Source organism: Moschus berezovskii, chromosome 2, assembly GCF_049115385.1.
Source record: "Moschus berezovskii isolate FMDL1 chromosome 2, NW_MosBer_1.0, whole genome shotgun sequence".
In the NCBI taxonomy this organism is placed as follows: domain Eukaryota; kingdom Metazoa; phylum Chordata; class Mammalia; order Artiodactyla; family Moschidae; genus Moschus; species Moschus berezovskii.
The window spans coordinates 138,649,548-138,672,500 of record NC_142461.1 but is presented as its reverse complement, the minus strand read 5'-3'; the positions used below and the strand labels follow the sequence as shown (position 1 = coordinate 138,672,500).

The 22,953-nt window shown below is 46.0% G+C and overlaps 2 protein-coding genes and 1 non-coding gene across 3 annotated transcripts; 1 reads left to right on the top strand and 2 right to left on the bottom strand.

Annotated features, from left to right (window-relative positions):
- Window positions 1–10,121: 10,121 nt before the first annotated feature.
- Window positions 10,122–10,193, bottom strand: TRNAE-UUC (transfer RNA glutamic acid (anticodon UUC)). Its single transcript has one exon. It is a non-coding gene; the product is annotated as a tRNA-Glu (tRNA).
- Window positions 10,194–10,819: 626 nt separating this feature from the next.
- Window positions 10,820–15,447, bottom strand: VMA22 (vacuolar ATPase assembly factor VMA22). Its single transcript, XM_055397325.2, has 5 exons — window positions 14,790–15,447; window positions 14,607–14,710; window positions 14,440–14,519; window positions 13,693–13,839; window positions 10,820–12,182 (listed from the first exon to the last, which is right to left on the bottom strand). Exons 1-5 carry the CDS (start codon window positions 14,898–14,900, stop codon window positions 12,070–12,072), a joined length of 555 nt encoding a protein of 184 aa, XP_055253300.1. The 5' UTR covers window positions 14,901–15,447; the 3' UTR covers window positions 10,820–12,069.
- On the top strand, window positions 15,018–19,983 carry IMP4 (IMP U3 small nucleolar ribonucleoprotein 4). Its single transcript, XM_055397324.2, has 10 exons — window positions 15,018–15,143; window positions 15,457–15,668; window positions 15,814–15,922; window positions 17,727–17,810; window positions 18,519–18,628; window positions 18,704–18,836; window positions 18,922–19,076; window positions 19,160–19,254; window positions 19,374–19,447; window positions 19,524–19,983. The coding sequence occupies exons 2-10, from the start codon at window positions 15,666–15,668 to the stop codon at window positions 19,634–19,636; spliced, it is 876 nt and encodes a 291-aa protein (XP_055253299.1). The 5' UTR covers window positions 15,018–15,143; window positions 15,457–15,665; the 3' UTR covers window positions 19,637–19,983.
- Window positions 19,984–22,953: the final 2,970 nt, after the last annotated feature.

Genomic DNA, 22,953 nt, shown 5'->3' with positions numbered 1-22,953 from the left:
ACATTAAAAAAGAGGGATGATCTCAAATCAATAACTTAACATCACACCTCAAAAAACTAGAAAAAGGAAGAACAAAAAACTAAACTCAAAGATAGTAGAGGGAAGGAAATAGTGAAAAAAAAATTAGTTCAGAGATAAACAAAATAGAAAATAGGAAAATGATGGAGAAATAAATAAAACCATAAGTCAGGTCTTTGAACAGAACAACAAAGGTGATAAAACTAGATTAAGAAGAAAAAAGAAGAATCAGATAAAAAACAAAAAATTCAAATATGTAAGAGTGAGACAATTAATAGAATTTTACAGAAATAGAAAGGATCATTAGAGAGTACCATGGACAATTGTATGCCAAAAATTGAATAACTTAGATGAAATGGACAAACTCCTAGAAAAACAATCTACCAAGACTGAATTATGAAGAAATAGAAAATCTGAAAGGACCTATTATTAGCAAGGAGATTGAAATGGTCATCAAAAACTTCTCAACAAAGAATATATTTTACCACAATTGAAAAAGAAAGTCACCAAAAACTCTCAGCAAAGAAAGCCCTGGACCAGATAACCTCACTGGCAGAATTCTACCAAATATTTAAAGAAGAATAAACACCAATCCTTCTCAAACTCTTTTAAAAATTGAAGAGGAGGGGACACGTCTAAACTCATTCTGAAGCCAGTGTAACAGAAAAGAGCAAAATCTGACTCCAAGATAGATCTGTTTCTTTTATTCTAACCTTTGCTTTTTTTTTTTTTTTTTGCTTCTGTTATAATCACTGAAAGGATGCTGTCTATAGCTCTAAGTGTGCACAATGGCCTGCCTGGGAAACCTGTCCTTTAGCCTGAATGTTAAATAACATACCTTTGTTCAGCTGCAAGAGAGAGATTCTACCCCTGCCTACCTGTGAACGGCTACAGAAGAGAGTTAACACATCCCCTCCCTGATGTTGGCCGAGCCAAGAGATATTTTCTAAGACTAATGGCCTTTTTTTTGGGCTCCAAAATCACTGCGTATGGTGACTGCTGCCTTGAAATTAAAAGACACTTGCTCCTTGGAAGAAAAGCTATGACCAACCTGGACAGTGTATTAAAAAGCAGAGACATTACTTTGCCAACAAAGACTCATATAGTCAAAGATGGTTTTTCAGTAGTCATGTATGGATGTGAGAGCTGGACCATAAAGAAGGCTGAGCACCAAAGAATTGATGCTTTTGAACTGTGGTGTTGGAGAAGAATCTTGAGAATCCCTTGGACTGCAAGGAGATCCAACCAGTCAATCCTAAAGGAAATCAATTCTGTATATTCATTGGAAGGACTTACACTGAAGTTGAAGCTCCAGTACTTTCGCCATCTGATGAGAACAGCCAACTCATTGGAAAAGACCCTGATGCTGGGAAAGATTGAAGGCAGGAGGAGAAGGGGATGACAGAGGATGAGACGGCTGGATGGCATTACTGACTCAATGGACATGAATTTGAGCAAGGTCTGGGAGGTGGTAAAGGACAGGGACCCTGGCATGCTGCAGTCCATGGGGTTGCAAAGAGTCAGACACGACTGAGTGACTGAACAGCAACAAATGGCCTTCTTACTTTACTTCTTCACCTCTCACTTTCTGTTCTGTAAAAGAAACCAGCATCCAGACTCTGAGAAGATGGTACTCTAGGACACTGAGAGTCACAGTCATGTCCAACTCTTTATGACCCCATAAGTGGAGTGGGTAGAATTTCCCTTTTTCAGGGGATCTTCCAACCCAGGGATCAAACCCAGATCTTCTGAACTGCAGGCATATTCCTTACCAGCTGAGCCACAAGGGAAGCCCAACAATATCGGAGTGGGTGGCCTATCCCTTCTCCAGGGGATTTTCCTGACCCAGGAATCGAACCAGGATCTCCTGCACTGCTGGAAGATTCTTTACCAGTTGAGCTATCAGGGAAGCCCTAGCTCACTGTCTTCTCAGACACCTGGCTTTCCAAATAAAGTTGGATTCCTTGCCTCAGCATCTCATCTTCCAATTACTGGCCTGTTGTATGAGCAGACAGAGCCTGGATTCAGTAATACCAGCAATTTCTTTTATACTATCACTGGACAAAGAAACTGTAAGAAAAGAGAACTACTGACCAGTATTCTTTATGTCTACTGATGCAAAAACCCTCCACAAAATGTGTTGGAGGAATTCATTGAGATGATATCACTCACTGCTGGGTGACCTATGAGCTGGACTCAGGTAATGAGGCGCCTCACCCGCTCCTATTCACTGGCCTCCCCCATCCTAGAAGCTGTCCCAAGGACACAAATTTCTAATAATAAAGTGTTGTTGAGGCCATCTGGATGGCATATTTCTGATGGAACTCAGTTAAGACTTCTATGTAAGTTTTTAAGATTCTGGTGGGTGAATATGGAGGTCTACTTGTGGCCATCCACGACAAGAATTGTATGCAAGTTCCCTTGCTTATTAAAGCTGCCGCCTACCAATTTAGAGTGTCTGCTCTTTCTTTAGTCTTTCCCTAGCTTCTGTATATGGGGCCCCATTTTAGATTTCACCCAAGAAACTCCTGAGGGTGTGAACCAACTACTGGTGAGCCAGCCAGCTGACCGAAGAAATAAGCTGTCAACTGAAAAATGCATGCGACTTACAAGTTGAGATTTAGGCTGATTTGGTGGGTATCATGTGGACTTCAAGTCCAGGAGACAGCATTTCAGGTGACCCTGAGAGAACTGTTTCTGAGGAGGCGGGGAGAGGAGCCAGGCTATGTAGAAGTTTGCAGCACGGGGCAGGTAATCTGAATCTTCAGAGATTACTATTAAGGAAAACCAGATCTCTCAAATTAAGGGATTTTGTACTCTTCTATGTTTGGGCAGGGCAGAAATAGAGCTGCAGAAGTAGAGAGCAAACATGTGGACACGGGGGGAGGGTGGGATGAACTGTAAGCTGAGGTTCCCAGTGGGAACCTGTTCCATAGCATAGGGAGCTCGGTTTGGTACTCTGTGGTGACCTAGAGAGTGGGGAGGGGATGGGGATGATGGGATGGAGGACCAAGAGGGAGGAGACACACTGGTATGTATACATATAGAGATTCACTTTGTTGTACTGCAGAAACTAACACAACATCGTAAAGCAACTATACTATACCTTCCCCAAAAGGTAAGTCCATTTTTATTTCCACTCAAATTTTTTTTTCTTTTTTTGGCCACACCACAGGGCATGAGTGATGAACCCTTGTCACCTGCAGTGGAAGGACTGAGTCTTAACCACTGGACTGCCAGGGAATCCCTAGACTCAGTCTTTTACTGAGCCTCTGCCCCTGGGCTGTGACCCTCACAAGTGCTTCTGAGCTTTTTTCCTCATTTAATGTGACACAGGATGGCTAGAGTGGGCTGAAGTTGGTTATTTCCCTTCCTCCAGGTTGGGCAGGCTCTGGTAAAAGTTTTCCTGAGGATACGATTTTGTTAAGGAGAACTGGGTGCTCTCATACATTTCAAAGTGGTTTCTATCCTCCTCCTCTTGCCAGAAGCACCTGGGGATTTTTCTCCAGTCTTGATCCTGAGCAGCTGGTAGGGCTGCTGGGGGTAAAACCCACAAGAGGGTGAGGACAAACAAGATTTTAAGTTTTCCTACCAGTTGCTGACTGTAGCAGCAACTTTTGAGCCTGGGTAGGTATGATTCTGTATTCAGTCTTCTCTACAGTTTTCAAGGCAGCAGTTTTCCCTGTGACCTCAATTTTCTCTTCAGTCTTGTCTGACTCTGTGCGACCCCATGGACTGCAGCCTACCAGGCTCCTCTGCCCATGGGATTTTCCAGGCAAGGGTACTGGAGTGGGTTGCCATTGCCTTCTCTGCATGATCTGAGAAGAGCTGCTAAACCATAGTTTATTCAGCTTTTTCCTTATTGTGAGGTCAGAAATGACATCCAAGCTCTTTTCATGCCACATCAGAGACCACTGTATCCTATTTTAACTTCTACACTGAAAAAATTAATATGGTTACAGAGATAATTTCTCCCCCACCCACCCAAAAATGTGACTGAATAAATAAGTATGGTAGTACACTCCTGGAGACAGGACCTCAGGCTGCACAAAACTTCTCCAGATTAACTGATTGAATCAAAGTAAAGGGATGGAACTGAAGAAGGCACTTACTGACTCATGTTTGTGGATTTGACTCTCCTCTCGATGGAAAGTGTGCACAGTTTGGGGGTGGATAGTGGGGTGGTGGAGTGGGGGCATGGCTGACAAACCTGGATTGCTCCCCTGAAAAACCAGTGAAAGGTTGTTGCTGAGCCATGAAATTCAAAGGCCTCTTGATGAAAGTGAAAGAGGAGAGTGAAAAGTTTGGCTTAAAGCTCAACATTCAGAAAACGAAGATCATGGCATCTGGTCCCATCACTTCATGGGAAATAGATGGGGAAACAGTGGAAACAGTGTCAGACTTTATTTTTTGGGCTCCAAAATCACTGCAGATGCTGATTGCAGCCAGGAAATTAAAAGACGCTTACTCTTTGGAAGGAAAGTTATGACCAACCTAGACATCATATTAAAAAGCAGAGACATTACTTTGCCAACCAAGGTCCATCTAGTCAAGGCTATGGTTTTTCCCGTGGTCATGTATGGATGTGAGAGTTGGACTGTGAAGAAAGCTGAGCACCGAAGAATTGATGCTTTTGAACTGTGGTGCTGGAGAAGACTCTTGAGAGTCCCTTGGACTGCAAGGAGGTCCAACCAGTCCATTCTAAAGGAGATCAGTCCTGGGTGTTCATTGGAAGGACTGATGCTAAAGCTGAAACTCCAATACTTTGGCCACCTCATGCGATGAGTTGACTCAATGGAAAAGAGTCTGATGCTGGGAGGGATTGGGGGTGGGAGGAAATAGGGACGACAGAGAATGAGATGGCTGGATGGCATCACTGACTCGATGGACATGAGTTTGAGTGAACTCCGGGAGTTGGTGATGGACAGGGAGGCCTGGCGTGCTGTGATTCATGGGGTTGCAAAGAGTCAGACACGACTGAGTGACTGAACTGAACTGAACTGAACTGTATTGAGCCATGAAAGACACAGGCAACTTGCCTCTGGAGGAGAGAAATTCAATGAGAGGCCAGAGATGAGGCGTGATTGCTCAGAGCTTTTGTGTAATAAAGTTTTATTAACGTATAAAAGAGATAGGGAAAGTTTCTGACACAGACATCAGAAGGCGGCAGAAAGAGTGCCCCCTGCTAGTCTTTAGCTGGATGTTCTATAGCTACCAGCAGGCTGCTAATTAGAGAAAGGAAATGTCTCAAAAGTTAGAAACTGGCACCAGGCCCCTCACCCACAACATGCATTCTGAGATAATAGTGGCAGAAGGTGAGTCATCCCAGGCCATAAAACAACTGACATGAATCTTGAAGAAAGGCAGATTTCCAAGTAAATATATAGTTTCATTAACATAGATTTAATTCATTGATTCCTAAAATGTTGATGTTCACTCTTGCCATCTCCTGTTTGACCACTTCCAATTCATGGACCTAACATTGCAGGTTCCTATGCAATATTGTTCTTTACAGCATTGGAGTTTACTTCTATCACCAGTCATATCCACAACTGGGTGTTGTTTTTGCTTTGGCTCCATCTCTTCATTCTTTCTGGAGTTATTTCTCCACTGATCTCCAGTAGCATATTGGACACCTACCAGCCTGGGAAGTTCATTTTCTCAGTGTCCTATCTTTTCACCTTTTCATACTGTTCATGGGGTTCTCAAGGCAAGAATACTCAAGTGGTTTGCCGTTCCCTACTCCAATGGATAACATTTTGTCAGAACTCTCCACCATGACCTATCTGTCTTGGGTGGCTCTACACGGCATGGCTTATGGTTTCATTGTTAGAAAAGACTGTGGTCCATGCGATCAGTTTGGCTAGTTTTCTGTGATTGTGGTTTTCATTCTGTTGGCCCTCTGATGGATAAGAATCTTATGGAAGCTTCCTGATGGGAGAGACTGACTGAGGGGGAAACTGGGTTTGTTCTGATGGGCAGGGCCATGCTCAATAAATCTTTAATCCAATTTTCTGTTGATGGGTGGGGCTATGTTGTTTGATCTGAGGCCAAACTATGGTGGAGGTAATGAATATAATAGCAACTTCCTTCCAAACGTCCCACACATACACTGCTGAGATGAGTGCCCCTGCCCCGGGGGCAGGCCACTGCTGACCCAAACCTCTGTAGGAGAAGCTCAGACACAGATCTGGCTCAGTTTCTGTGAAGTCTCTGGGTCTTGGTGCACACAAGGTTTGTTTGAGCCTCTGAGTGTCAAACAAACTAAGATGGACTGGAATGGGTGAATTTACCTCAGATGACCATTATATCTACTACTGTGGGCAAGAATCCCTTAGGAGAAATGGAATAGCCATCATAGTCAACAAAAGGGTCTGAAATGCAGTACATGGATGCAATCTCAAAAACAGCAGAATGATCTCTGTTTATTTCCAGGGCAAACCATTCAATATCACAGTAATCTAAGTCTATGCCCCGACCAGTAATGCTGAAGAAGCTGAAGTTGAGTGGTTCTATGAAGACATACACCCAAAAGAGATATCCTTTTCATTATAGGGGACTGGAATGCAAAAGTAGGAAGTCAAGAGATACCTGGAGTAACAGGCAAATTTGGCCTTGGAGTACAAAATGAAGCAGGGCAAAGGCTAACAGAGCTTTTCCAAGTCAACACACTGGTCATAGCAAACACCCTCTTCCAACAACACAAAAGAAGACTCTACACATGGACATCACAAGATGGTCAATACTGAAATCAGATTGATTATACTCTTTGCAGCCAAAGTTGGAGAATCTCTATACAGTCAGCAAAACAAGACCAGGAACTGACTGTGACTCAGATCATGAACTCTTTATTGCAAAATTCAGACTTAAATTGAAGAAAGTAGGGAAAACCACTAGACCATTCAGGTATGATCTAAAGCAAATCCCTTATGATCATACAGTGAAAGTGAAGTTGCTCAGTCGTGTCCATGTCCAACTCTTTGCGACCCCATGGACTGTAGCCTACCAGGCTCCTCTGTCCATGGAATATTCCAGGCAAGAGTACTGGAGTGGGTTGCCATTTCCTTCGCCAGGGGATCTTCCTGACCCAGAGATCGAACCCAGGACCCCCGCATTGTGGGCAGATGCTTTACCATCTGAGCCATCCATAACTAGGACGATTAGACAGTGGATGATTATACAAATAAATTCAAGGGATTAGAACCGATAGAGTGCATGAAGAACTATGGATGGAGGTTTGGGACATTGTACAGGAGGCAGTGATCAAGACGATCCTCAAGAAAAAGAGATGCAAAAAGGCAAAATGGTTGTCTGAGGCAGCCTCACAAATAGCTGAGAAAAGAAGAGAAGCAAAAGGGAAAGGAGAAAAGGAAAGTATACCCATTTGAATGCAGAGTTCCAAAGAATAGCACGGAGAGATATGAAAGCCTTCTTCAGTAATCAATGCAAACAGAGGAAAACAAAGGGAAAAACTAGAGATCTTGTCAAGAAAATTAGAGATGCCAAGGGAACATTTCATACAAAGATGGGCACAATTAAGGACAGAAATGGTATAGACTTAACAGAAGCAGAAGATATTAAGAAGAGCTGGCAAGAATACACAGAAGAATTATACAACAAAGATCTTAATGACCCAGATAACCATGATGGTGTGATTACTCACCTATGGCCAGACATCCTGGATTGTGAAGTCAAGTGGGCCTTAGGAAGCATTACCACGAACAAACCTAGTGGAGGTGATGGAATTCTAGCTGAGCTGTTTCAAATACCAAAAGATGATGCTGTGAAAGTGCTGCACTCAATATGCCCGCAAATTTGGAAAACTCAACAGTGGTCACAGCACTGGAAAAGGTCAGTTTTCATTCCAATCCCAAAGAAAGGCAATGCCAAAGAATATTCAAACTACTGCACAATTGTACTCATCTCACACGCTAGTAAAGTCATGGTCAAAATTCTCCAAGTCAGGCTTCAGCAATACGTGAACTGTGAACTTCCAGATGTTCAAGCTGGATTTAGAAAAGGAAGAGGAACCAGAGATCAAATTGGCAACATCCACTGGGTCATCAAAAAAGCATGAGAGTTCCAGAAAAACGTCTACTTCTGCTTTATTGACTACACCAAAGCCTTTGACTGTGTGGATCACAACAAACTATGGAAAATTCTTAAAGAGTTGGGAATACCAAACCACCTGACCTGCCTCCTGAGAAAACTGTATGCAGGTCAAGAAGCAACAGTTAGAACTGGACTTGGAACAACAGACTGGTTCCAAATAGGAAAAGGAGTACGTCACAGCTGTATATTGTCACTCTGCTTATTTAACTTATATGCAGAGTACATCATGTGAAACGCTGGGCTGGATGAAACACAAGCCGGAATCAAGTTTGCTAGGAGAAATATCAATAACTTCAGATATGCAGATGACACCACTCTTATGGCAGAAAGTGAAGAGGAACTAGAGAGACCCTTGATGAAAGTGAAAATGGAGAGTGAAAAAGTTGGCTTAAAACTCAACATTCAGAAAACTAAGATCATGGCATCTGGTCCCATCACTTCATGGCAAATAGATAGGGAAATAATGGAAACAGTGAGAGACTTTATTAGGGGGGCTCCAAAATCATTGGAGATGGTGACTGCAGCCATGAAATTAAAAGACACTTGCTCCTTGGAAGAAAAGTTATGACCAACCTAGATAGCGTATTAAAAAGCAGAGACATTATTTGCCAACTAGTCAAAGCTATGGTGTTTCCTTCCAGTAGTCAGGTATGGATGTGAGAGTTTGACTATAAAAAAAGCTCAACGCGGAAGAACTGATGCTTTTGAACTGTGGTGTTGGAGAAGACTCTTGAGAGTCCCTTGGACTGCAGGAGATCCAACCAATCCATCCTAAAGGAAATCAGTCCTGGGTGTTTGTTGGAAGGACCGATGCTGAAGCTGAAACACTTAATAGTTTTGCGACCTTGTTCGAAGAACTGACTCATTGGAAAAAACCCTGAGGCTGGGAAAGATTGAAGGCGGGAGGAGAAGGGGACGACAGAAGATGAGATGGTTGGATGGCATCACGGACTCATTGGACATGAATTTGAGTGAGCTCCGGGAGTTGGTGATGGACAGGGAAGCCTGGAGGGCTACAGCCATGGGGTTGCAAAGAGTCGGACTCGACTGAGCGATTGAACTGAACATAGATTAAAGAACAATGTATGAGTAAAAGATACTGGTTTGTTCAGCCCTTATCGGTTCTGAGTCTTAAGCTAACTACTTGAAGATAGTCTAGGGTAAGTATATACATAGTTCATTAACGTAGCTTAAGAAAAACATTTCCATAAGAAAAACACATTGGTTAGCTCAAGGTTTGAGAAAAGTTAAGTTCAGGTGGAACGAGGTTTCATTATGGCAACACTGAATTTTAAGAGCAGCCTGCTTTTAAATTTATATAGAAAATGGAAAAAAAATCTGATGTAGTTTGCTTCCTCCTGCTGCTTAAGAGAGAAAAAACGCCTGACACTTGCAGCCTATTTCCTCCCTTTGGAGAGTCCTAAAATCCCATGGACTTAGTAGCAGCAGCAGCAGCAGCCTTCCTGCCTGTTATCCTCTCACCAGGAACCCCAGCCACTGGATCACAGGAGGAACACAGAAGCCACAGGGCTAAGAACGTTAACTTTGTCAGGCCCGCACCCAGCCCATCGCCCTCCGCGGACAGGTCAGCAGCAGCTCACCCTTGGGCTTGCCGGCAGTCCCTTGGGCCAATCGGCAGCGGTGGGGCTCCACCTCTCCCTGCCGCACAGCCCTTCAGGGAGAAGCCGGAGAGCAGGGGCGCCCTGCGCAGCGGAGGTTTAATATTTAAAAATTAAATATGTAAATATTAATAATATTATTCATATCTGTAGCATATAAGGTATTTTATGTAACTCAGTGGTAGAGAACAACTAGCAAATAATGTGATGAAAATTGGCAATGATTAAAACATTTAAGAATGGGCCACGGAGTTTCCTGGGCCTCAATTTCGCTAGGATTAAATGGAAGGAAACAGTTAATTTGACTTAAAATGTACTAAAGGGAAAAAACTAAAACTTTGGCAAATAACTTTAAGTAAAAGCTTTCCTTTGTTCCCATACCGGGAGTCGAACCCGGGCCGCCTGGGTGAAAACCAGGAATCCTAACCGCTAGACCATATGGGAACCACTGAGTAAGTTTTCTTCTTATTCTTATATATATCAACCACGTCAGCCTGTCGTCAGCACAGCCACACACCTGCGCACTTTAGGCTTGGCGCGCGCTTGTAGCATTTCGGCGTGACTGCGGCTGCGCGAGCCCGGGTCTGCCTACGCAGTGTTAGTCGGCACATCCGGGCGTCTCACGAAGGGAGGGCCTCTTACTCCGGAAAGCGCCCCCTAGAACCCGAGCGAGGGTGGATGACCAGGCGCTGGTAACCCCCACGCACCCTGGGCGCCCCCGAAGCCCAGTTTCAAACAGTAAATGAAGGAGGGCTATTGCTTGACCTTCGGTGTCAACTGACGTCTAAAACAAAAGACTTCTCTCCCCGTGGCCACCCGCCTCCCCGCGCACCCGCCTCAGGACCAGGTTCCCAGAGAAAATCTTTTCCTAGAAAAGCAAAAACAGGGTGTTTATCCTTCGCTCATTTTGGCTTGAGAATCTCTGAAATGCAACCTTTCTGTTGGCGGAGGGATGCCCTTTTCTCCTCTAGTCTCATTGTTTCATTTTGAGTGCTTCAATTAAGCTTTTCACAAAGGTGGGGAGACCCCTCTCCAAAATTCCCCCAATCCAACCAGAAAATTTGCCCTACTGCGATTCAAGTATATATTTATTAAAGGCTCACGAATTAAAACACTGTGGTACCTGTGTCTTAACTTACATTAAGATCAAGAAAAAAATGGAAATGTCAAAATATGGTAGGGGTATACAACACTGGGCTTTATCGAAAGAAAACGGTGGCATTTCAAATCAGCGGTAAGGATGGTCCACTGTATGTGAACTCTGGTAGAAAAGAGGAAGCGGAGTGCAGGCCTCACCCCATACTTCACTTGAGTACAAAAGTTCTTGAGGAAAACACTGGAGAATTCCCTTATTATCCCATCAACTGCAATCCCAAAGCCAGAAATCATAAAACAGCTACCTGATAATTTCAACTGTTCTAAGAAACTTGATTTAAACACACAAGAGCTGAGAGAGTGTTCACCTTACTCAGTAAGCTATTCAACTGTTCTGTGCAGTTTAATGTAATGTGTTTTATAATAAAAAGTTAAAAAACACCACAAGTAAAGTTAAAACACAAAAACTGGGGGAAAAAAATACACCTCTTATTATGAACAAAAAACTAACATCCCCCATTGGCTCCTAGAAACTGCTAAAAATATCAACAAGCCCATAGAAAAATGAAGCCGGGACACAGAGTTTCTGGCCCCTCAACAAATTAAAAGACTCACTCTTGAAAGGCAAAAGCAGTTTTTTAAAAACCTGAATGGTCTCTTGTAAGAGTTCCCTTGGAAATCTAGGTCAGATCCTTTTTACTTTCTGGCTTAAAACCTGCTAAGCATTCCCCATCTACTCAGGTATGTGTGTTTTTCTATCAAAGCAGAATCATTCTGTCCTGATCTGTGTAGCTATGCATGTTTTTTTTCCCTCCATTAAAGTCAGTTTTAAGGATCTAGAGAAACTGAAGCACCTATTTCTTGTCCTTCCCTGCCACTCGCTGTATAGTATTTCATCCAGTAATGAAAAATCACACCTAATTGATGCGTGAAGTTGTTATTGTTCAATGATATGAACTAACCTAAGAGCTTTGTGACTGCTCCACATGGATGTGTCCTGGAACAATGTAAGTTTACAAGTGGTTTCACAGTAGTAACTTTGAACATTATGCAGTTTGCCTCTTCAGACTTCCCCACCTAACAAAGTTGGAAACATGCAGACCAGAGAAGTATTAAGGAGCAGGAGTTAGTTGGGGTGGTGGCCAATCTGTGAAGGAGGAAGGCCTGATAAGGGAGCCACATCGAAGAACAGCTGTTCCCACTGCCTTGCTTCTGTGGGGACAGGTCAGGGAGCCCTGGGTTCTAGCTGCTTGAGTTTCTCCTGGAGTTCCTGGAGCTGGCTTCGACCCCAGCTGATGCGGCTCTGAAGGCTGGCCATGTCTGCAGCCAGCTGCAGACCTAGAGGAGGAGAAAAGATTGTCACTATGGTATCTATGGTGCCCCTTGACTCTATGGTATCTATGGAGCCCCTTGGCTCTGGACACCCTCTGGCCTTCAAACTATTCCTAAAACATTCCAGGTACAGCTGGCATTGACTCCGTGAGAACCTCACTGGACTCATACTCTCAAGTCCTTCAGGCCATAGATAAAATGTCACCTCCTCCTCAGAGTTCCTTGACCGTCTTATAGCACCCACCAGGAACTAAAAATTCACAGATCATAACATAGTCTTGTGTCCTTGTATCATTCCTTCTTTTCTCCACTATCACAGGCCCTCACTACTCTTGCCCTCTCTCTTTCTACTTGTTTTCTCTGCCCCAAGAGTGGTCCACACTCGATCTACACCTAGGTTGCTTCCACTTGATACCTCTCCTGAATAGCTGCTGGGAAGTCCTCTGGGCCCTCCACACCACCAGTCCACTGGCCAGTCCTGTCTTCTGCCATACTGCCTGGTCACACTGATCACTCCCTCCAGGTCACATCTACCCTCCTGATGTTGCTTCTACCCCACTCCTTAGTCTTCTTGACGGGCCTCTTCCCTTCTTTTTCTCCTTACTTCCTGTTCACATTCCTGGGACCTTTGCTGACCTCATCCCATTTCAACTTTAATGCTGTGGCTGTGTCAGCAACTTGGGAATTTAAAACCAGTGTTATGCAGTGAGCTCTCAAATCTCTCTCTCTAGTCCAGGCCTCTTCCAAACGCCAGACCCATGTACCCAAGCATCCACTCAAGATCTCCACCACACCAGGAACATACCCCACACCACTCAGCTGCTGCTTTGTGGCCCTCCCACCTCACCTTTTCAGGCATTCTGACTACAGACTGGGTGCATCCTTCACTGCTCTCCTTCCCTTACTCGTGAATTGATATATCAGCCAATCCTATGGTTTCCACTCGAAAAAACATGCAGTCCCCCCTCTCCCCACTTATCCTGTCTTCCACTGTCCACACCACCTCCACTCTTGCTCACTGGCCTCCTCTCTGCCATACCAGATGCAACATCACCTCAGAGATCTGCTCTGGCTGGTCCCTGGCACCCAGAACACTGTTCCCCCAGATCACCAACAAAGGTCTTTCCTTCATCTCTTTAGAGGCCTTTCCAGGCTACCAAATATACAACAGCTCCCCTAGGCTATGCCATCCAGTGCACTCCCTCTACCTTATTTTTTCATAGCAAATTTCATTGTCTGGTATTTTATTTAGGGCCAACTTATTTGTTTGCATCGATGTTGTTTTTCTGCAGTCAATAAAGATCCCATGAAGGTGTTATACCTTTTGTTTCCTGCTGTATCCCCAGCACCTCCTATGAACCTGAACTCTGCGAACAGCCAATAAATGCTTTTTAAAAAAACTGTAGGTGTGCAGCAAGTCTGAAATGGAGAAAACCTGCAAAGCCTTTTGGAGACTAATTCCAAGCCTGGCATTAGCACTCCCTGGGGATAGAAGGTCCCTTTCAGGGTCACTCACCCTCCCGGAAGCTGGCTTGAGCTTGTCGCAGACTGTGAGGAACCAGGATTCCAAACCATTTCAAAGGGTTCTGGGGAGCTGGGGAGGAGTCTGGCTCTGGGGTCCTTGGGAGACCCTTGCGCCTGCGCAGAGCTGAAGAAAGAAAGGCTGGGGGTCTTGTTATTAATACCTGGCCGTCTTCTTAGTGACAATGTTAAACTCGACCTAAGCTCAAGATCCCAGAAAATACGAACTGTTGGAAAATCCGTTTTATGTTTCAGAAAACACCTTATTACAAAGAACCACCCTTCCCCTTGTGTCTGTCCATTCTTTTTTACTGACTGCCATAAAACCAGCAAAGGACCCCCCTTGTTTACCTGTGAAAAAGGTACACAGACTTTTGCCATTTTGCCTGAACCTGCTGAAAGGCCTGACACACCCTTCAACTCCCCATTGTCTCATGAATGATTAAGTGGGATTAGAAATTTGTCCCCCTGAAACGAGCTAGACACAGAAATAAACATCTTCTGTTCAGCTGAGACTTCCTCTGACTGCAAAACAATTCTAACGGTAAAGGACCTCCCCCATAACTTTCTATTCCCCCTATAAATCTAAGGCAAAAAACCCCGCTCTGCTGAGATATTCTGATCTTCAGAATTGGGGCGCGCTCTATCGCAACAGCCGAAATAAAATCATCTCCTCAGACGTCTCATGCATTTTGTCTTTTATCTGGGAAGGGACCCTACGGGAAGAAGAGGGGGAGCTCACCTGCCTCGCGAGACCCCACCTCTTCTGGAGTCTGGGCGCCGGCTCTCACCATCCAGAACTTCTGTCCCTCCTGAGCCTCGCTACAGAACGAGAAGGGAGATTGGACCTTTGGCGGCCCCGGCCCGGCCTCTGCCCGCCCACCCGCTGCAGCATGCAAGGCTCCTCACCTGGTGCAGACGCGGACCTGGGGCTCCATGTGGGAGGCATACTGCAGGGGCCCTACTGACTTGGCACCCATGGCATAGCGCGCTTTGGAGAGCGAGAGCCAGCCCTGGGATGAGAGAAGAGAGAGGTGAAACAAAGTAACTTCCGTGCGCGTGCCAGCCCGCCCTGCCGCCCTAAGCTCCCACCTCCTCCACCCGGGCGTTTAGCGCCTGCCGCTTCGCCTCCAGTTGCTCCAGGTCTCCGAGGAGCTGCAGGAGAAGAAGGTCCAGCTCTGCCCTCAGATCCGGAGAGGCCATCTGCTCGGCAGAGTCGAGAGCCGGTTCCTGACAGGTCGGCCAATCAGCGTCCGCCGTCTAGCAGGACAGCCAATAGGCGTGCGAGGCCCGCCTTCTCGGGGGGTTCCCAGTCGAGGGTGGGTTGGGGCTGGCTGCTTTGCGCTTTTCAGGATCAGCGCCCTCAGAGCTGCGACGCTGGAAGTGATGGCCTTCGTCAGGCAAGCATCCGAAGGGGACCGGCCACCCGGACAGTCGGCAAGAGCTGTGGGTATCTCTGAATCACTTCTGGAAGCGGCCGCGATTTAAACGTAGGGTTGTCGGAGTGGTGATGAAACGAGGCGTCCATTTTAAAGGAGGGGCGGCTTTAATTTCAGAATGGGCGGGTAGGCGATCATCTGGTCAATCGCTGTGCAGCTTTTACAGCTGCCGGAGCCTACAGTTATGATTATGTTAGGGGCTCCTCACCTTCAAATCGAACATTCGCCTCCGCGCGGCGAGGAGTGAAGCCTTCTTTAACTACGGGTCTAAGCCACGTGACAGCACCTTACCGCCCTATCCTGCCTATTGGTTGCTCTAGCGAGCACGCGCTTCAGTCTGGCCAATCGCGTTGCGACTCCCGCCCCTGTTCGCCATTTTAACTTCGGGCATCGTCGGAAGCAGAGGAGTCTACTGAGGTCTGTACCGACTTTTGGTTAAGGGCGGAAGCGAGGACGGCGGAAGCGAGGTCTGCGTTGCGCGAGCGGTATCCAAAGATTCTTCTCGACCCACGTGGAAGTTGCGCTCAGGATGGTAGGAGGGATGTTTTAAACTCCTGTTTTGGAGGTCGGGGGCTCGTGGAGGCTGGGGCTGTGGCCGGTGGGGTCGGGGCGTGTGTTTCTGGAGCCCGCTTTGCTTGGCGAAAACGGGTGGTCTGAACGGGCCCGCTGTCCCCCAGCTGCGCCGCGAGGCCCGGCTTCGCCGCGAGTACCTGTACCGCAAGGCCCGAGAGGAGGCTGAGCGAACGGCCCAGGAGAGGAAGGACAAGGTTCGGCGCGCGCTGGAAGGTGCGTGTGTCCCCCGCTCTCCGACCTTTTCTTGAGACCTTAGTTTTAAAACCCAACGGGAAACAGGCCCCGATGCTGTAAAACGCGTTTAATTAGCATTTACTAGTGTTAGTGCGGTGAGTAGCTTTCCACGTATTTACTAGTCATTTCCCGTAACTGTTTGATCTTCCACATGGTTTGCAAATGTTCCTTTCAAGATGGTATGAATTACTTTGTCATTTATGTTACAGTATCCAGATTTTACAGCTTATTAATTTTATTTACTGTGTCTTTGTTGTTTAGTCTCTAAGTTGCAGTGTCTAGGCCTTTCCAGATTTAAACATTTCATGTGGTCCTATACGTATTTCCCCTGCGTCGTTTCTGTTCTTGCTCCCTGTTTTCACTACGAGGTAATATCTGATTGTCTTTTACTGCTGTTACAAGTCCCTTGTATTTGAAAACTTAATTCGTGCAGAACTTAATTTTATTTGCGTTGTAAATTAGGAATTTAACTTTGCAATATTTTGCCCATTTTCCATTTGCCCTACTGTTAAAAGAGTCTGTCACGCATGCCTGATTGGAAGTGCTTTATTTATATGTATCTTGTTGGTTCTTGTGTTGGTGGAGCTCTGTTTCCTGATAGTACGTCACCCCAATATCTCTGTTTTAAATTCCCTTTGATTATCTTAGGTTTTAGACATGTAAAGTAGTATGTGTGTGTATATTTATGTCAAGCAAATGTAAAACAGAGCTTCTCAGCGCTAGTGGTGAAGGAATCTACCCTGCCGATGCAAGAGGTGTGGGTTCGAACCCAGAGTAGGAAACGGCAACCCACTCCAGTATCCGTGCCTGGAAAATTCCAGGGACAGAGGAACCTGGCGGACTGCAGCCCATGGAGCCCGAAGAGAGTCCGTTGTGACTGAGCTCCTGATGTAATGACCTGTCTGCTCATATTGAGAAGTGAAAATGATAAATATATTGAAGTTCAGAAATCTTTCACTCAACTTAGAGAACCGCAGTATTGAATATTGATTAAAAATAAGCTATTTCCTTCCTCTTCTTTTCTGCCTGTATCATGCTTGTTTGTAATATTAAATCATATTGATTGATTTTGGGTAGTATTAGGTTTTGTGTATTCTTTTGCCACCTTAGTTTTTGTTTGGCATCGTTACTAAGATCCATTGAGTGTAGGTGGGGCTCCTGAAGGTGAATATTCCACAGGGTCTTCATCCAATTCACTGTGGAGGGTGGACAGCTTATTTTTAGTTTGGGTCAGCCCTGCTGCTGTGAACACTGTCTTCAGTGTGCAAGAGTTTGTCCAGGGTATGTTAGAGAGAAGTGCTGGGTTCAAGGACATGCTCAAAAGTGGGCATGGCCACACAGCCCAGCCCTTCTGCCAAATCTAGCTTTAGTTCACAGAGGGAACTTCTGACCCAGAGCATCACAATTAATGATTTTAATGTCAGAAGGTTTGTGGGTTCCTGATTCACCTTCATATAGAATGAGTAATTTCCATTTATTTTTTTTTAACATTGTTAGTTTTTTTCTGACTACAAAGGGAATGCATACTTGTGGTTAGATATTTTAGAAACCTCTCAAGTCTTGACACTCAGGACCCATAGTAAATGAAATCACCTATAAACACTCTTAACAAGGTGGCATATAGCCAAAAATAAATCATTTCATTACCACCTCCACCTCTAATTACATATCAGCTCTCTGCTCAGAAAGGAGTAAAGGGGTGTTTTCCCATCAGTTTGTACAGTGTTGTAAAAACTGAAGGTTCTATGCGTGTCTCTCTCAACCTCTCTGTCTTCCCCCGCAGAGAACCGCCTGATTCCCACCGAGTTACGCAGGGAAGCTCTGGCCTTACAAGGGTCCCTGGAGTTTGACGATGCCGGCGGTGAAGGTGACCTTCCCTGACTCTATGGGCCAGCTTCTCGTCCTGCACTTGAGCCCACTAATTTCCGTGTCATTCTTGAGACACCTTGAAGAAAGGCTCTGAAGCTCTTGATCCTGAAACTGTCCTCCAGGCACCCTCATGGCTGTACACAGATGACACCTCAGGGGACCTCTCACTGAGTGCTCCCAATTCTGTTTACATGGCACAGTATTACCCCATTTTGTACTTTGTTTTGTCTGTTAACTGGCCCTCTCAGTAGGAGTGTAGGTTCTGCTGGGACAGAACAGTGTCATATTGTTCGTTTGTGTCCTCAGCTACCAGGACTTCATTGGTATCCAGATGTTTGATTCATTGCATTATTCAACAAATATGAAAGGAATAACAACATAAATATATGTTGTGAGGTAAAGGAGTCTGTTACTCTGCGCCTTACAGAATCTGGACTTGTGCTAACATGGTAGCTACTTGTTCCATGTGATTACCGGAGCTTAAATGAACTGAAATCAAATCAAATATAAAGATTCAGTTCCTGGATCACACTTGTGCTTGTCGCCAGTTTGGCCAGGGACCACCCTGTTGCCCGGAGCAGGTGCAGAGCGTTTCCATTCTTGAAGATATCATCAGACAGTGTTGTTTTAGGTGGATTTGGCCACCGCAAGGTAGCATTTCACTTCCCTCGGCAATATCGTGTTTCGTGCCTCATGCTCCTAACAGGTGTGACCAGCCACGTAGATGATGAGTATCGATGGGCAGGAGTTGAGGATCCCAAGATCATGATTACTACCTCCCGAGATCCCAGTTCCCGCCTTAAGATGTTTGCAAAGGTATGACGACAGGCATGAGTAGGAGGTGTTCAGACACTTGGAGCCCCATCCTAACCAGAGGGAGTTCACATGCAGGAGCTGAAGTTGGTGTTCCCTGGCGCCCAGCGCATGAACCGTGGCCGGCATGAGGTAGGAGCTCTGGTGCGAGCCTGCAAAGCCAATGGGGTCACTGACCTGTTGGTTGTCCACGAGCATCGAGGCACACCTGGTAAGGCTGGTGGGAGGGAGCTCGGTGCTGCGAGGGTGACTGGCTAAGAGCAGAGGGTCTCTGACAGCTTGTGTGGCCCTGCCAGTGGGGCTCATTGTCAGCCACCTGCCCTTTGGCCCAACTGCGTACTTCACACTGTGCAACGTAGTCATGAGGCATGACATCCCTGACCTGGGCACTGCATCAGAGGCCAAACCTCACCTCATCATGCATGGTTTCTCCTCCCGCCTGGGTAAGCGGGTGAGTCTGCGGCCCTGGGCTGGGGGCTGGGGGCTGGGGGCTGCCAGGCCAGGCATTTGAGGCTTTTCTTTCTGCTGCCCTAGGTCTCTGACATACTCCGCTACCTGTTCCCTGTGCCCAAAGATGACAGCCACCGGGTTATCACCTTCGCCAACCAGGACGACTACATCTCCTTTCGGTGGGTCTGTTGGCTGGGTTCAGGTGACGTCCTGATCTTTATGTCCCTGTACTGTTTGTTGTTTATCCTGCAGCTGCTCCCTGCCTCTCCTCAACCCTGCCCTGCCCCCTTTGCCTCAGGCACCATGTATACAAGAAGACCAACCACCGCAACGTGGAGTTGACTGAGGTTGGGCCGCGCTTTGAGCTGAAGTGTGAGTTTGGGGCTTTCTTCTGCATCTGGTGGTGGGCAGTGCCGGATATGTAGGTGACCATATCTCATCCCCCCAGTGTACATGATCCGCCTGGGCACGCTGGAACAGGAGGCCACTGCAGACGTAGAGTGGCGCTGGCACCCCTACACCAACACCGCACACAAGAGAGTCTTCCTGAGTGCGGAGTGAGCCCGCTCACCAGAGAAGATGTGGACTTGGCCCTGGGAGGTGGGAGAGGTCAGAAACCAATGGCCACAGCACGCTGCTTGCCTCTTGAGCGGTCAGGGCAGGTCTGTTGGGTTGGGTGTGAAAGGCGTGGGGGTCTCCTCAGGTGTGGACCTGGCAGCTCTGGTAGTGACATTGTGTGTAGGACCTCTTATCTAGGATGTCTGGTGTGTGAATTCACCACTTCTTGATGGGCACGGACTCAACTTGTTTCCTGTTTTAACAACTACAAACATTGCATCAGGAACACTGAACATAATGTTTGCATATTTATGCAAGTATATCAGATGAGTAAACTGCTGCAAGTGGAATTGTGTCTTGAAAATAATTATAGATGCTGCTGAATTGTCCTCCAAGAGGCTGTCTCTTCCAGTCACTTCAGTAGGTCTGAGTGTTTCCTGTGTCCTTGTCAGCTCTGGGGACTGTTAGACTTGGCCAAGCTCTAGGTGCAAAATTGTTCCTCAATTGAATGTATTTTTAAAATTATAACATGTTAGTGTTGGTTGCTCCGGAGAAGGCAATGGCAAGCCACTCCAGTACTCTTACCTAGAAAATCCCATGGACGGAGGAGCCTGGTAGGCTGCAGTCCATGGGGTCACTAAGAGTCAGGCACGACTGAGTGACTTCACTTTTCACTTTCACACATTGGAGAAGGAAATGGCAACCCACTCCAGTGTTCTTGCCTGGAGAATCCCAGGGATGGTTGAGCCTAGTGGGCTGCCATCTATGGGGTCGCACAGAGTCAGACATGACTGAAGCGACTTAGCAGCAGCAGCAGCAGTGTTGGTTGCTCAGTCGTGTCCGACTCTTTGTAACCCCGTGGACCGTACCCCACCTGGCTCCTCTCTCCATGGGATTCTCCAGGCAAGAATACTGGAGAGGATAGTCATGCCCTCCTCCAGGGGATCTTCCTGAGCCAAGGAATTGAACCTGGGTGTGCTGCATTGCAGGCGGATTCTTTAGCATCTAATCTCCCAGGGAAGCTCATAACAGATGTCATACATCTTCAAATATTCATTGGCTGTATGTGTGTTCTCTGTGATCTGTTAGCTTTTTATAGAAAGTTGTTTACCTCTACGTTGATAGATTGTTTTAAGTCTTTTAATTGTGGAGAATTCCAAAATAAGAGCAGAGAGGACTGTACAGTGAGTCCACGAAGCCCATCTCATTGATCAGTGTCCTGGTGGCTCAGCAGTAAAAAATCCGCCTGCCAATGCAGGAGACAAGGGGAGACGCGGGAGCCATGGGTTTGATCACTGAGCCAGGAACATCTCCTACAGAAGAAAATGGCAACCCACTCTCATATTCTTGCCTGGGAAATGTCTTGGACAGAGGAGCCTGGCTGGCTACAGTCCATGTGGTCGCAAAAGATTTAGCAACTAAACAACCCACTTTGTAGCTGCACTGTCTCCCTATATCTGCTCCACTTGTTTATTTGGAGGCAAATCCCAGATATTATATAATTTCATCCAAAAATATTTCCATATAGCTTTAAAAAATAAGCCTCAACAAAAATAATATAGCACTGTCACACTTAAAAAATGAATAGTTATTCCAGAATCTACTCTACATATCCAGTTAATGTTTAGTTTTCCCTGATATGGTATGTTCATTCGAACCAGGATGCAACTTAGGTGCATTTCATTGCAAATGGTTGACAGTTCTCTTGTCGTTTTTAAAACAGCGTTATTGAGATATAATGCACATCAGCACCATTCATTTATTTAGAGTGTACTGTTAAATATTTTTAAGTTATATTCACAGGGTTGTACAGTCATCACCACAATCTAATTTTAGGCCATTTTTGTCCTTTCTGAAAGAAACTCCTTACCCTTTAGCTGTCACTTCCCATTGCTGTCCAATCTTCTCCCAACTCTCAGCACCTTGTAACCACTAATGTACTTTTGGTCTCTATAGACTTGCCTGCTCTGGACATTCCATAGGAACTGTGATAGAGAAACATCTTGTATTCCATTACAAGTTACTCACTAAAGGGATGTTACCTCCAAGCTTAAATTATACAAAACGGCCCATCTCTGGGAACCTTGCTTCCAGGTCATGAGTGTTAGGCTGAAATACCTTTGTTTAGCTCCAGGAAACATCCTGACCAGGCCCAGCTGTTAATGGCTGCAGGGAGGAAGAAATTAACACATGGCCTCTGGAGGCGAGTGGGAACAAGAAGTGTTTGAGTTTCCTGCCTCCCCTGTTGGACAGGAGCCTGGATTCCGACTCGGGGGAGCTTCTGAATAAAGTCTCTACTCCTTGTCTCGGTGACCCACGTCGCGGACCTGCCTGCTGTGCCGCGAGGTCAGCATGAGCTACGCCCGGTGACGGAATGCACTCATAGTTTGCCGTTTTTTGCGACTGGCTTCTGTTGACTAAGGAATAGTCACAGCCTCAGGGTAAACAGTTATTTTGTATGGTGGGAACGTTTCGGAGTTCAAGCCCAGGAAACGGCGTCTCAGCTAGCCCTGAGGAACTGCTCTGAAGAGGCTGGACAGGGAGGCAGGCTGTATATAGAAGTTTGCAACAAAGAAGGCATGCAGTCCAAACATCAAAGATTGTTGTTCATTAATGAAAATCAGATGTCTCAAGGAATTTAGTGCTCTTCTGTGTATGGGAAGATGCAAGTTTCTGGGCTCACTGAATGCTTTCCTTTCATATGCTCTTTGCTATCTGGGACCAAATCCCGCAATCTTGCTTTCTGAGTGTTCACATCTTTAATTCCTCTTTCACCGTAAGGGGTGGCAGAAGACTGCTGGTTTTGCTCACATCCAGCAACGCCCCCACCCCAGGCTCCTTAGCAATCACTGTTGAGGGGTGGGGCAGCAGTATCTAGTGGATCACAGGCATTCTTGTCCCTTCTGGGAGCTCTCGTTCACATTTAAAGGCCTGAAGTCACTGACGGCGGTGACATTCTTGCCCACTGATATGGCAGGAAATATTTCACATTTCTCAGTATTGTTTTCAAAATTTATGTTGTAGTGTGTGTCACTAGTTCATTCCTCTTTGTTGCTAAGGAGTGTTCTGTTATATGTGTATGTCAGGCGAGAGTGGCAGTCAGGCAGAGAAAGGTACGTTATAGGGAGAGAGAAACCAGTGCTCTCCCTTTACAGCCAACCCTTCTTATACCCTATCGATGGGAAATTGTGCCTCGAAGGAAGGGGTCCTTAGTTCAGCTCGCAGCTGGGGTCTTGTGATCATGTATTTGGAGGGTTCTCACGGTCGGGTGGTCATGTTTCAGTTTTCAGTTCAGTCACTCACTCGTGTCTGACTCTGCG

Bases quoted from the DNA above. Each gene is read 5' to 3' on its own strand.
- VMA22 (XM_055397325.2), bottom strand. From the start codon at position 14,900: ATGGCCTCTCCGGATCTGAGGGCAGAGCTGGACCTTCTTCTCCTGCAG. The intron at 14,711-14,789 runs GTGGGAGCTTAG...CTCTCATCCCAG, and splicing joins TAAACGCCCGGGTGGAGGAG to GGCTGGCTCTCGCTCTCCAA. The intron at 12,183-13,692 runs GTGAGTGACCCT...CTCCTCCTCTAG, and splicing joins TCAAGCCAGCTTCCGGGAGG to GTCTGCAGCTGGCTGCAGAC.
- IMP4 (XM_055397324.2), top strand. The intron at 15,923-17,726 runs GTGCGTGTGTCC...CTTCCCCCGCAG, and splicing joins GGTTCGGCGCGCGCTGGAAG to AGAACCGCCTGATTCCCACC. The intron at 19,448-19,523 runs GTGAGTTTGGGG...TCATCCCCCCAG, and splicing joins GCCGCGCTTTGAGCTGAAGT to TGTACATGATCCGCCTGGGC.